The sequence below is a fragment of the Podarcis gaigeae genome, assembly GCF_964106915.1.
Source record: "Podarcis gaigeae genome assembly, chromosome: 4".
Lineage (NCBI taxonomy): Eukaryota > Metazoa > Chordata > Lepidosauria > Squamata > Lacertidae > Podarcis > Podarcis gaigeae.
In genome coordinates, this window is record NC_139677.1 from 53,087,380 (window position 1) to 53,099,631 (window position 12,252).

Consider the following 12,252-nt stretch of genomic DNA (forward strand, 5'->3'; position numbering starts at 1 on the left):
AAAAACCCTGGCAAACCTTTCCCACAATGACGTCATTTTAAAGTTTCCATTCAGTATTGATTAACAGCTTCTCAATACAGATGAAAGCTCTCTTACATTTTAAAGCTTAACAACCTAATGCATTCTAGCATAGAGACATTTAGCTTACTTCATTTTAAGTGGTCAAAACTAATTTTGCTAAGCTAGAAGCAATTTGTTACCAAACATCTTTTTTCTCTCTCCAAAGGTTGCTTTCAAATAAGTCTTAGAAAAGCAGAGAATGCCATTTAATTTGCCTACCAGTTGGTTACAATTAACATGTGCCAACCTGTCTCGGTTTCAGTTCTGTTTCTGTACAACAGAAATTCTATACTCCAAGAGCCTGTAGAATTGGCATATCCACTGTAAGCATTACTTGAGCTAGGAGGAGTGAGCTATTCTGGTGCACAGTGACCTCCTGTGGTTGTTGCTGTAATTGCAGCATTTATTAGCTTTAGGGTTATTATAGGTTTATTAGCTTTAGGATTATTATAGGTTTATTAGCTTTAGGGTTAAACCACAGAGCCTAGGACATGCCGATCAGAAGGTTGGTGATTCGAATCCCTGCGACGGAGTGAGCTCCCGTTGCTCCGTCCCTGCTCCTGTCAACCTAGCAGTTCGAAAGCACGTCAAAGTGCAAGTAGATAAATAGGTACTGCTCCGGCGGGAAGGTAAACAGCATTTCCGTGCGCTGCTCTGGTTCACCAGAAGCAGCTTAGTCATGCTGGCCACATGACCCGGAGGCTGTACGCCGGCTCCCTTGGCTGATAAAGCGAGATGAGCGCCGCAACCCCAGAGTCGGTCACGACTGGACCTAATGGTCCGGGGTCCCTTTACCTTTACCTTTAGTGCCCTGTTTCCACTGAGTATTTATGTGTTGCAAACTGCCTTGGAATTTTTAAATGAAGGGTGGTATAAAAATGTTTTAACTCAAATATATGAAATGAAATTTGTTGCACATATTAAGGCTACTATAAGAATGTTCCAATGCAAAACAGTTCTTTGATGGATCAAAGTTTCAGTTTGGAGTCATGTTGCTATTAAAGGTAAAGGGTAAAGGTAAAGGGTATTAAAGGTAAATCATGTACTATTCATGCAGTCAAATGTCATGTGATGGTGACAGATAATTCAGCAATTTTAAATCACTTAAATTTATAATGAAATAGAATCTCTTTTTCCCTTTTATTTTCATCTGGACATTTTAAAAGAAAATATATATATTATCCATGGCAAACAATTTGTATGTTCCTGGCTTTGTATGTTTCAAATCTAATAATACAGGGGTGGATAACCCGTGACTCTCCAGATGTTATTGAATTACATCTTTCATCATCCCTTACCACAGGCCAAGCTGGGCAAAATATTAAATAGAAATTTTACCAAATGAGTGAAACAAAAACAATAATCAGCTTACCTCATCTCCTCTTGATACTTGGAGTCTGGGGGGAAAGGTCAGATTTTAGAATATACTCTAAAGAAACATAGCAATTTATTTGAAAAGAACACTCTTAAGTCTTCTTAAATATATTAATTTAATACAGAAAGGTGCTCCAGCACTCAAACTGAGATTGTCCATGCACAGACACCCTCAGTCATTCAAGTAAAAAGGAGGCACTCTGCTTGTGTGGACCTGGACTCCTCATTCAAACAAGAGAGAGAATTATTGTAGGAAGGAAGAACTTCCCTTCATAACTCATATGTAGGATCACTATGCTATACATTTGTTCTATGCAGTAGTACCTTGGAAGTCGAATGGAATCCATTCCGAAAGTCCATTCAACTTCCAAAACGTTCGGAAACCCAAGCACCACTCCTGATTGGCTGCAGGAAGCTCCTGCAGCCAATTGGAAGCTGCGGAATCCCCCATCAGACGTTCGGCTTCCAAAAACAGATTGCAAACCGGAACAGTCACTTGCAGCGTTTGGGAGCCAAAACGTTTGAGAACTAAGCTGTTTGAAAACCAAGGTACGACTGTATATCTCAAAAATAAGTAATTTCTCTGCAGCAAATTCCTCTGAAACTTGGGCTGCAATCTTGCTCCCTTTCAACATGGAAAGCAGGGTGTGGTGTGGCTCAGTGGGACACCGTCCACCACCCACCACCCATCACCCTCCACCCTATTATCCTTTCCCTGCACACATGCACCTATGTGCCACTATTTCTATAACAGGCTGCAAGCGGACTATTCAAGTCAAGGCACTCCAAGACTGCGTCCAGCTCCCACCCCTTCCTTCCCCCACAACAGAATGGGGCTCTGCGGAAAAGGAGCTTGCTGGAAACTCCAGTGTTATCCATGTAGGAAGACCTGCGTTTGAAGAGAATGGCCTGGCCACATTGCCAGGGAACAAACACAACAAAGGGAGTGTGTGCCCTGGTGTTGGCTGGAATTGTTTACTTTTCACGCATAATGCTGCACTTGCAGAAATGAATGGTAAAGCAACTTCTCAAATTAGCTGTGCCAATAACTGAGGGCTTGATGTGTAAACAGTTAAGAGTGCGTTTCAAACAGTCTTGTCATTTCCAATTGCTTTTTATTTACAATTTGCTCACCGCTGGATTGTATGCCGTTAAGAAATTTAACAACAGATAATGAGGAACAGTTTCCCCTCTGGTCCGGGCTGTTTCTCTATATTTGATTGAGGTTGATTTAGAAGGGAATTTATGCCACATTGAATTCCATTCCTCACCATCAGTGTTTAAGTCCCAGTCTTTCTCCCGGTTATTTTTAGTGTTTGTATCTACATTTATCAAGAATACAAGTAGAAATCTGCCACTGTCACAAAAGTCAGTTCTTTGGACCTAATTTCCCTCCCTAAATAATTCCATGTTTTAAAATGGTTCAGAGAGCCCACGTACCTTTCCTTCTTTTGCAGCAGCAGATAATAAGCAGAATAATAAGGATCAGGAGGAGGAAACCAACAATTGACAATACAACTGCTAAAATTATAGTTCGAGTTCGTCCGTCATCGCCTGCTACTAGATAAAAATTAATAAATGTTAAGAAGCACAGTAAAATATGCACGTCTCCCTATGAATTTAATGAGTTACTCATAGACTGCTGTGCTTTCTTAAGTAATCTTACCCTGTTGCGGCTTCTAGAAGTCCAGGAGTCTTTGCCAGATACATTATAATTTTATTTTTATTATTTCAACAGATTCTGATTTCATGCATCGGTTTCTCCTCAATAGACATAGTTGCCAATTTGGCTGTAGTGGGAAAGTGTGGCATGGAAGAGGCAGGAGAAGGGAATATGTGGGCAAAAATTAGTTCCTAGTCTAATAAACTATGCATCCAATTAAAAAGTTAATGTAACAGATGTGTTTCAGCTGAACAGTCCTCTTCAGTGGCTTTATATTTCACCTATCTTAAAAGAATTATCATAGCTATAGACCACATCAGAGGAGAGAAGGCTTTTGAGTATAATTGGCATTGTTGTACAAAATACACCATAGCTGTTTACACATTAAACCCTCAAGTTTCCAAAGTTTTCCCTTTAAATCTTTGGGTTAAATGTATGAAAGATCTGATTAAACTTCCCCTACAGCATTGCCACTTTATATAGTGTTGCAGGATTGCCGGGGGGGGGGGGGTGTTGGTTGGTTGGTTGACCATTTGGGGCTCCTTCTAAGCCGTTGGTTTTTCTGTTCGTAAGATGGGATTTTGTTGTAAAAGGAACTGCCGCAGTGGTCAAATCAAAACAAAAAAAAATCCTTCCAGTAGCAGTTCCAGTCAGTTCTTGGTATGAGCTTTCGTGTGCATGCACACTTCTTCAGATACACTGAAACAGAAGTTTCCAGACCCTTCTATATAGTGAGAAGGTGGGGAGGGGTATTACTCAGAAGGGTGAGGAATTTCAGAAATAGATTGGAAAGAGAAGCTGCTGAATTGCAACTTATCACCAAACTTAAAACCATGGAGAGACCTGGTCTGAACAAAGACCTTGGATTCTTATCTCATTATACATGACAAAGCCATTTTTCACCTTCTCACCCCTTGCTTTTTCCTGTAAGACCTATTACAGTCGTTAAGAGTCGTCAACAGGCTCATCACAGCTATCTGCCAATCACCCATTCCCACCACCCTTCTGAGTAATACCCCTCCCCACCTTCTCACTATATAGAAGGGTCTGGAAACTTCTGTTTCAGTGTATCTGAAGAAGTGTGCATGCACACGAAAGCTCATACCAAGAACTAACTTAGTTGGTCTTTAAGGTGCTACTGGAAGGAATTTTTTTTGTTTTGACTATGGCAGACCAACACGGCTACTTATCTGTAAGTGGTCAAATCAGTCTCTTTGTCAAGTTAATGGCCCTAGTCATACCTGTTAAGCATCCTTTTTACATGACTAAAGATCTGGCTATGTTGCCATAGAGACAACTAGACACTTTATCCTAGGTGTAGGAGAACAATTGGCAAGGTGTGAGCTAGAGTGGAGATGGGATGACATGGAGATGGTCATGTACACATTACCTACTTAAAATTCAGCTAAGTGGTTCTTTTTCTCAATTCGGATAAAGCTAGTTTTGGTGGGGGGGTGTACATCAAAACTCATATTATATATGTATATGGATTTTGACTAATGTCATGTGTACACCACTTCCCAAACCTGTGGTGGGAGCATACTGCTCACAAAATAAATGGGGGTGCCTACGTGGCCTTGCACTCTGTGCTGAACCCAAAGCCCTAACTCAGAGGGAGACCTGAACCCAAATGGGCAAGTTAGATCAGTTAGGCTGAGTGTTAATGCTGTGAGTCTCTTCATCTTCTGTTTAGCTTGTTTATATGTGTAAATAAAAAAACATATCACCAAAACATCACAGTCTCCAGTCACCTTCATTCCAAGGATACCAAACCCATAATACGGCACCCCTGACGTCTCTCATACTCAGAGACTAGTATGTTGTCCTGAGCACACCCAGCACAAGGAGAACAAATGAGTGTTAGTTCTTTATTGGTAAGGCACTCAATTACAGCATCTCCTCAGGTGCACAGGATATACACACCATTCCTGCTATGTAGCTAGCTAGGCATCTATGTCGCAGGTTTGAGCCCTGAACTGGACCACTGAAGCAACAGCATAGCCATGCCTCTTCCTAAACTTAAATCTCCTTGCCTGACAGCAACCTGTGGCTTCTCCTGCTGCTGTGCTGGCACTTTAAGCCCCTCCTTGTCCTTGTAGATGGCAGAGGAAGGGACCAAGGACATCCTAATGTCCCACCACTCCATTGATTTATTCCCCCACCTGCATAAAGTTGCAATAGCAGAAGTAAGGTGAGTGTAAGTGGCAGGCCCACTGTACTTTAAAAGGTATACTCTATGGGGCACCTCTGAGTCCTAAAATATCAAAAATCTTCCATTGCCCTTCTGGCAAGAGCCAACACCTCCACCACCTGCTTTCACAACCTCACCAGTTTAAGTGTTCTTCACACTTCCTCCAAGGAGAACAGGCCTGATTCTGGTGACTGAAGTGCATGCTTCTAAATTAATCTTCTCTTTTACATTGTAATAGATGGCTCCCCCTCCCATTGAAACTTCCTTCAGCCCAGTGAATGGTGACCACACAAAACACTAAAGAAAGCTGTCAGGAAACTATGAAATGGCATATAAAGTAATGTGTGTAAGAGAGAGGAGAGGTCGTTTTCTTCATTACTGCTGACATATCACAATTTCAGCCTAATCATTAAAAGATTTTTATGTACTCCAACCCTGACAACTCACATGTTTCTCCTCCTGCAGAAACAGCTTTTCGGGGAATAAAATGAAGAATGTTCCTAGATAAATCAGTAAGTACACCATAATTGCACTTTGTGACATCTGCTTTTCTTCCATTCTGACTTACATCATGTCACTATGGCAACTGAATATGGCTGCTTCTTCAGAGTGACAGCTAGACAAGAGGCTTTATTAATTCCCCCATCACCCACAAAACAGAATCTTCCTGATGGATTCTGTTTCGCTTAGTCAGTAATTAGAAACATCTACTCTGGTCATTTCTAGAACAGAAACACACAAGGAAATGGGTCCCCAAGGTACTGGCACAAATGGAGTACAAAGTGGAAGCCTATGACCAGGAAACTATGATCATAAAACCTTGCCTAACAACTGAGGTAAATAAAGCAATCACTTCTGCCTCTTATCAGCCGTCTTTGCCTCATTTAACATACTAAGGGTTGCCAATAATAAAAATCAATGTGTAACTTTGGGAGGAATCATTTCTCTGTAGCAGAACGCCTCCTTTGTATGCAGAAGATCCCAACTCTACAGTTGGTACTGTACATTAATAATTGGACATGGAAGCACCTGGAGTAGGGATGGTGAACCTGTGGCCTTCCAGGTGTTTGTGCACTGTAACCCATCAGCCCCAGCAAGCATGATCAATGGTCAAGGATGATGGGAGTTGTAGGCTGTCAAAAGCCAGAGGGCCAAAGCTAGGGCCATTCCAGAGCCATCTTCATAAAACTCACCAAATTTCATATAGTCTGTGAATGGATGTCCCACCAATATTTTAGCCATGATCGAAAGCCAAGTACACTACCTTTCAGCCATGTATAGTAGATTGCATAACAAGAAATTAAAGATTTTGAACATGACAGTGATGTGGGATTGAGGACTGGAGTAATCATTTTGTGATATTATGGCAGTGGACAAAGCTGTATTGTAACTTTTGAATAAATGTTAGAAAGAAAGAAAGAAAGAAAGAAAGAAAGAAAGAAAGAAAGAAAGAAAGAAGTGTACCCGCAAGATAGTCACTTACTTGAAGGAGGTTGATACACAGTAAGTGTCACAGTTGTATTCTGTGGTTCAGGGAGTGCATCTATAGCGACAAAGCAAGTCACAGTGCTATTGGTCACTGGTGTCAGGGTTAAGATGCTCTCTTCATTGTACAAGCCATTTGATCCTTGACTCTGGTTGGTAATGTACATGGAATTATCTAATGTAATATTATTTACCATCCAGGAAATCTGTGGAGCAGGGGCCCATCCAATAGCTTCACAAATTATCTCAGTTGTTTGGTTCTCTCTTACTGTCAAGTTGCCAGGTTTGATAGTCAAAGATCCATTAACTGTTTGGGGAAAAGAAGATGTTTTTCTTCCTTCAGAATAGTTTACACTACACATTTTTATAGGGCCAGGTTGAATTTATTTTCTTAATTTGGTTTCATGTTGCCACCAAGAGAATTACATTCCCCCCCCCAAAAAAATAAATAAATTGAAACCCAGATTTCCATGTTGAAAAAGTAACCTTTAAAGCATTTCTAACAGCCCATTAGTGGCTTTAGAAACAGAAGCAGGTTTCCCAGATTATTGTTGGAAGATAATTATTGAAGCTTTGTAGCCATGCTGATAGATGCACCTTTCTGAGCTACAGAATTATGCACCAATGATTATTTTTTCCATTTGCAGTTTTAAAAAATAAATTGGTTTAGATTTATCAAGAATTTTGAAAATGCCACACTGCAGATTGACCCTTCATTTGGCAAATTTTTAGAGCCGAGAGATGATTTATCATTTCTATATGCATTCCCTAAACCAGGCATGTCCAAAGTCCAATTAGGGGGCCTAATCTGGCCTGCTGGTTGATTTAATCTGGCCCCTGTGGCAGTATATGTCCTGAAGTAAAATCCTTTAAAAAGCTCAACAACTTCAATTCTAAAAAAAGCTAAACACCTGTGGTCAGCCCTCACACATGTTCACTTCATCAAATCTGGCCCTCTTTGAAAAAGGTTTGGGCTCTAAACAATGCTGATTGGCAGTATTGTCAAAAGGAGCATCTGATATCTTGATGAGGGTCTATTGTAATGATTCCCAAATGCTGGCTTAGTATCCACTAACCACTAGTTTTATGGTAGCATTGCTGTGGCATTAGAAGGAGGGGGTGCTACAGCCATCTGTATGTGCTCTCTCTCTCTTGCTCTCTCGCTCTCTCTGATATATAAAAACACATGTCAAGTACATACCCACCAACAGTTCTGATTTGACCAGGGCATCCCAGAATTGCAGATTGCAGATTACATCGTGGCTTCTGATTGGATGTCTCATTTTTGGTGCCAAGCTCTCGCACAAGTCAGCTATTTCCCATGAGAGCTCGGCACCAAAAGAGGCATGTTTTTCACGCAAATGAAGGCAGCCGAGCTGGAGCCCATGGAGGAGGTACTGGTGGTGTAAGCCAGGATGCCCCAGTCAGACCCAAAGGCCACGCCTGCTCTGCCTGATGCTGTCCCTGCCAGAGGCACAGAAGAAGCCGACAAAGATGAAGACGATGACAGGGAGGAGGAGGTGAAGGTGCTGGTCTGCCTCTTCCTGAGGGAGCTGCTGCCAGCAACAGAGACATGGGACTGGGAAGCCTCAGCTGGCTTGCATGGGAGCACGGCACCAAAGGACCTGCAACCCAATTTTAATTGTCAGAATGTTGGAGGGTTTACAACTGAAAATTTTGCTATTCATCTACCACAAAGGCTTGTGCTGCAGCACATCTATTAGTGTTTAAATGCCACAATTCTGTTTAAAGTGCTGAGAGAAGGAAGTATAGAAGGAATAGGAAAGAGCAATCTCAGTATGAATTACTCTTGCAATTGGCCTAAATGTTTTTTCCTTAAAACTGAAGGATGACAAAAAGGCATACACACCTTGAACAGAAAGGAATGCGTATTTATCTTCCTGAAAGTTCTGGAGGCTGCATTTTATTTCTCCAGAATCATGTAGCTGGACATCAAAAATCTTGAGTCCGGAGGTGAACTCAATACCATTTTGAAAACCATCCTGATTGTATTTCGGATTTGTTATAACAGGTGTTCCGTTACCCAGTACAGTCAATATAGGGGTTCCATTGAAAAGCCATATCAAAATCTTATACCCTTCTGACACTGTACAGTTAAAATGAGCCACTGAACCAGCAAGAATTGTTAAATTTCTGGGACCTTCTATGATGGAGTAGCCAAACCCAGTATCTGCAAAACAGGAGGGGGGAAAAAATCACTCAGGAACTGAAACTAGACCAACACCAAAGTCAATAAGGGTGTTTCTAGCTTATCTTACACAATCATCATGATAACAGTTTAAAAAATCAATGTATATAGGTCTGACATCACCCTTCTGCATAAATACATGAGGAGCATTAAACGTCCGTGTGAACAAAAAAATGAAGGAGGCATTTAAGTTGGTTAATGTACTGGTAACACAGATTAATGCCAGATAGTGTGTATAACGTCTGAAGAACCTTTGCTGTGAACATTAGAAACAAAAGCTATCAGTCGTCTTGTATTGTAACTTTGCCCTGTGCTTGAAAACAGAGGGAAGGTCTTGCCTCAGTTTAAGTTGACAGTAGTTGCTTAATGAATCCCAGAGTTCTGGTTCGAAGCATTCCCATTTTGGACCTAAACTGGTTTTAAACAACCAGGTGCCTAGAAGCAGATTCATCCTATCCTGAGAATACAGCAGTACCTCGGGTTAAGAACTTAATTCGTTCTGGAGCTCTGTTCTTAATCTGAAACTGTTCTTAACCTGAAGCACCACTTTAGCTAATGGAGCTGACTGCTGCTACCACGCCGCCGGAGCACAATTTCTGTTCTCATCCTGAAGCAAAGTTCTTAACCCAAGGTACTATTTCTGGCTTAGCGAAGTCTGTAACCTGAAGCATCTGTAACCTGAAGCGTCTGTAACCCGAGGTACCACTGTAGTTGTGGCTTATTTGGTAGCGCTGCCCTTGCCTGTTCCATTATAGAGCTTTCGGGATAAACATTTTGAATTTTCTTAATCCATCCTGTACAGCTTTGACAGACTGATCTGCAAGAGTTAATTTTTCAAAGTTTTGTGTTCAGTTCTGTGGATTGATTGAAAACGACTTTAATAAATCCTCATGTTGGCAAAACTGGGCTTAATCTTTTCTTTTTTTTTACTTTCTTTAAAGAAATAATTACCAGAAAGGGCATGTGATTTTCCAAGAGCCAAGAATTACACAACAGCCAAGAGTCATTTGAATAGGTGGCATAGTAGCGTAATTCCCATCATTGTGAACCAATTCCAGAACACTTCTCATTTTTTTATTATCCTTTGCTAATGACCATACTCCAAGCATGTTGGCATTATAAGCCAAGATAATTACATTCTTTCCATCTTATTGTATAAACTACCCAAGGGACTTAAAGGGATCATCGTCTTCGTACTAAATTGCATTTTAATGCTCAAGGATCATAAGAAGTTTCAAAACTCACAAACCTGTATCAAAAAAATCACATGGGACACGAGCTAAACAAGCTACTGCAATGCAAAAAAAAAAATGCAGAATGAGAAATTGAAGAAATGAATCGCAAAGACACACCTGCAGAGGTATAATAACCAGCTGAGGTTCAAAATGTACACGTGACCTTTTGTTCTGAAGACTTCAAGGGAGGCTATATCTTTTACATCTTTACTGACTTGAGCTAGGATTTCAGCTTGAAATGCACACTGCTGTACTGAAAGTACAGTGGTACCTCGGGTTACATACGCTTCAGGTTACTTACTCTTCAGGTTACAGACTCTGCTAACCCAGAAATAGTGCTTCATGTTAAGAACTTTGCTTCAGGATGAGAATAGAAATTGTGCTCCGGCGGCGCAGCAGCAGCAGGAGGCCCCATTAGCTAAAGTGGTGCTTCAGGTTAAGAACAGTTTCAGGTTAAGTACGGACCTCCGAAACAAATTAAGTACTTAACCTGAGGTACCACTCTACACTTCAGCTTTCAGTCAGTAGCTTGCTTTTCAAGGGATACCCTGTATTGTGTTCAATTTCCCTCCTTTTCCTTGTGTCCTGAACATACACATCTCTTATTCCAACTTGTCGGTCTTCAAGGGAGCTATTGCACTGAATTCTGCTTTGCATCTTTCCTGGCCTCCATGAAAACAGAGTGGAAGTCAAGTTAGAATTTATAATAGAAATTCAGAATGTTGACCTTGAATGTGCACACAAAGGGCTCGTCCATAGGGTAATTTAATGTAGATAGTAAGCTTTCTGTACTTCCCCCAATTCTCCATTGTCCTTTGATGTTTTCCTCCAAATCTCTACTTTCCCATACTTTCCCCAGTCCAGATTTTCTCATAACAGGGATACTCTGAAAAGGAGGAGGTATGAGAAAATCCAGACTTACTGAGGGGGAAGTGTGGGAAGGCAGTGATTTGGAGGAAAAAGTCATGTGGACAACAATTAATGGAGGTATAGGAAGCTTACTATCCATATTAAATGATTTCCATACGACATTTCAGTCTTGCATCGAGTAATATTTTGCATTTTCCTTCTCCCACTGAGAATTGGTGGGGAGGAAGGCGCTGGGTTGTTATTAAAATGTGACACCCCGAATGTGTGTGCCAAATTTAGTTTTAGTATTTCAGCATTCTATAGAGTTGCTATATAACAGGCGGCCTAAGAAGTGCTAAGCAAACAAGTTACACTTTGGTTGGCAAATGAGAAAAGGGTAATAATACCTGTTAGCAAGACTAAAAGACTGAAAGCCAGCCAAATCCATTCCCGATATCTATCCATTTAGCAAGCTCTTCCAATGAACCTAAAAGAAAAGGACACCAGCACATTGCTGTAAAACACATATTTTTTTATCAAGTATTTCAAAGTTACAAATCCAAAGACAAAAACAATCATGCTTCAAATGGACTGAACAACAACAAAGCAGTATATTTCCTAGATTATAAACAGAGAACCATACATATATGTGGTCACTAAATGACGTGTTTCGCTATTAAGAAGAGATCACATCCTTCTGGAATGTGGTGAGCAGTTGTGAAAAAAACTCCTGGGCTGGATTCATGTAAGCATCCAATCTCTAAGAAGTGTGAGATTCCAGGCGTCTTGGCACTGGCATGCTTTCCACAGGGTCTGTGTTCCCTTTTGGAAATTAGGCACAGTGGAGGTGGCAGTGTCTTTATGATATATGGTTTATTTACACATATATACAACCTGAATAATAGAATCATAGAACTGTAGAGTGGGAAGGAACCCTGTGAATCATCTAGTCCAACCCCCTGCAATGCAGAAATAAGCAGCTGTCCCATACGGGGATTGAACCTGCAACCTTAGTATTATCAACACCACGCTCTAACCAACTGAGCTATCCAGGCTGGTCATCTACTGTGCAGGGAGGGTTCAGAGCATTCACATCTTAAAATGATTATTTGTTCCTCTCTCAGGAGCAGCAGGCTTAGGTCTACAAACAAGGGAACCTGCCTGCCCCATTTGCTCTAGCCAGTCC

At 41.0% G+C, this 12,252-nt stretch overlaps 1 protein-coding gene across 5 annotated transcripts in view; it reads right to left on the bottom strand.

Moving 5' to 3' along the window:
* The window catches only part of IGSF5 (immunoglobulin superfamily member 5), a 46,529-nt gene that overhangs the window by 18,276 nt on the left and 16,001 nt on the right, over positions 1–12,252 (bottom strand). For 3 of the 5 annotated variants that reach the window (XM_083734776.1, XM_083734775.1, XM_083734774.1), the window contains exons 2-6: positions 11,474–11,553; positions 8,644–8,964; positions 6,772–7,080; positions 2,875–2,994; positions 1,433–1,457 (exon numbers count right to left, since the gene is read on the bottom strand). In XM_083734776.1, the coding sequence (XP_083590902.1) occupies positions 1,433–1,457; positions 2,875–2,994; positions 6,772–7,080; positions 8,644–8,964; positions 11,474–11,531 (833 nt within the window). In that variant the 5' untranslated portion in view covers positions 11,532–11,553. The remainder of the gene's footprint in view (positions 1–1,432; positions 1,458–2,874; positions 2,995–6,771; positions 7,081–8,643; positions 8,965–11,473; positions 11,554–12,252) is intronic. The other 2 variants (XM_083734777.1, XM_083734778.1) reach the window with 2 other exon arrangements.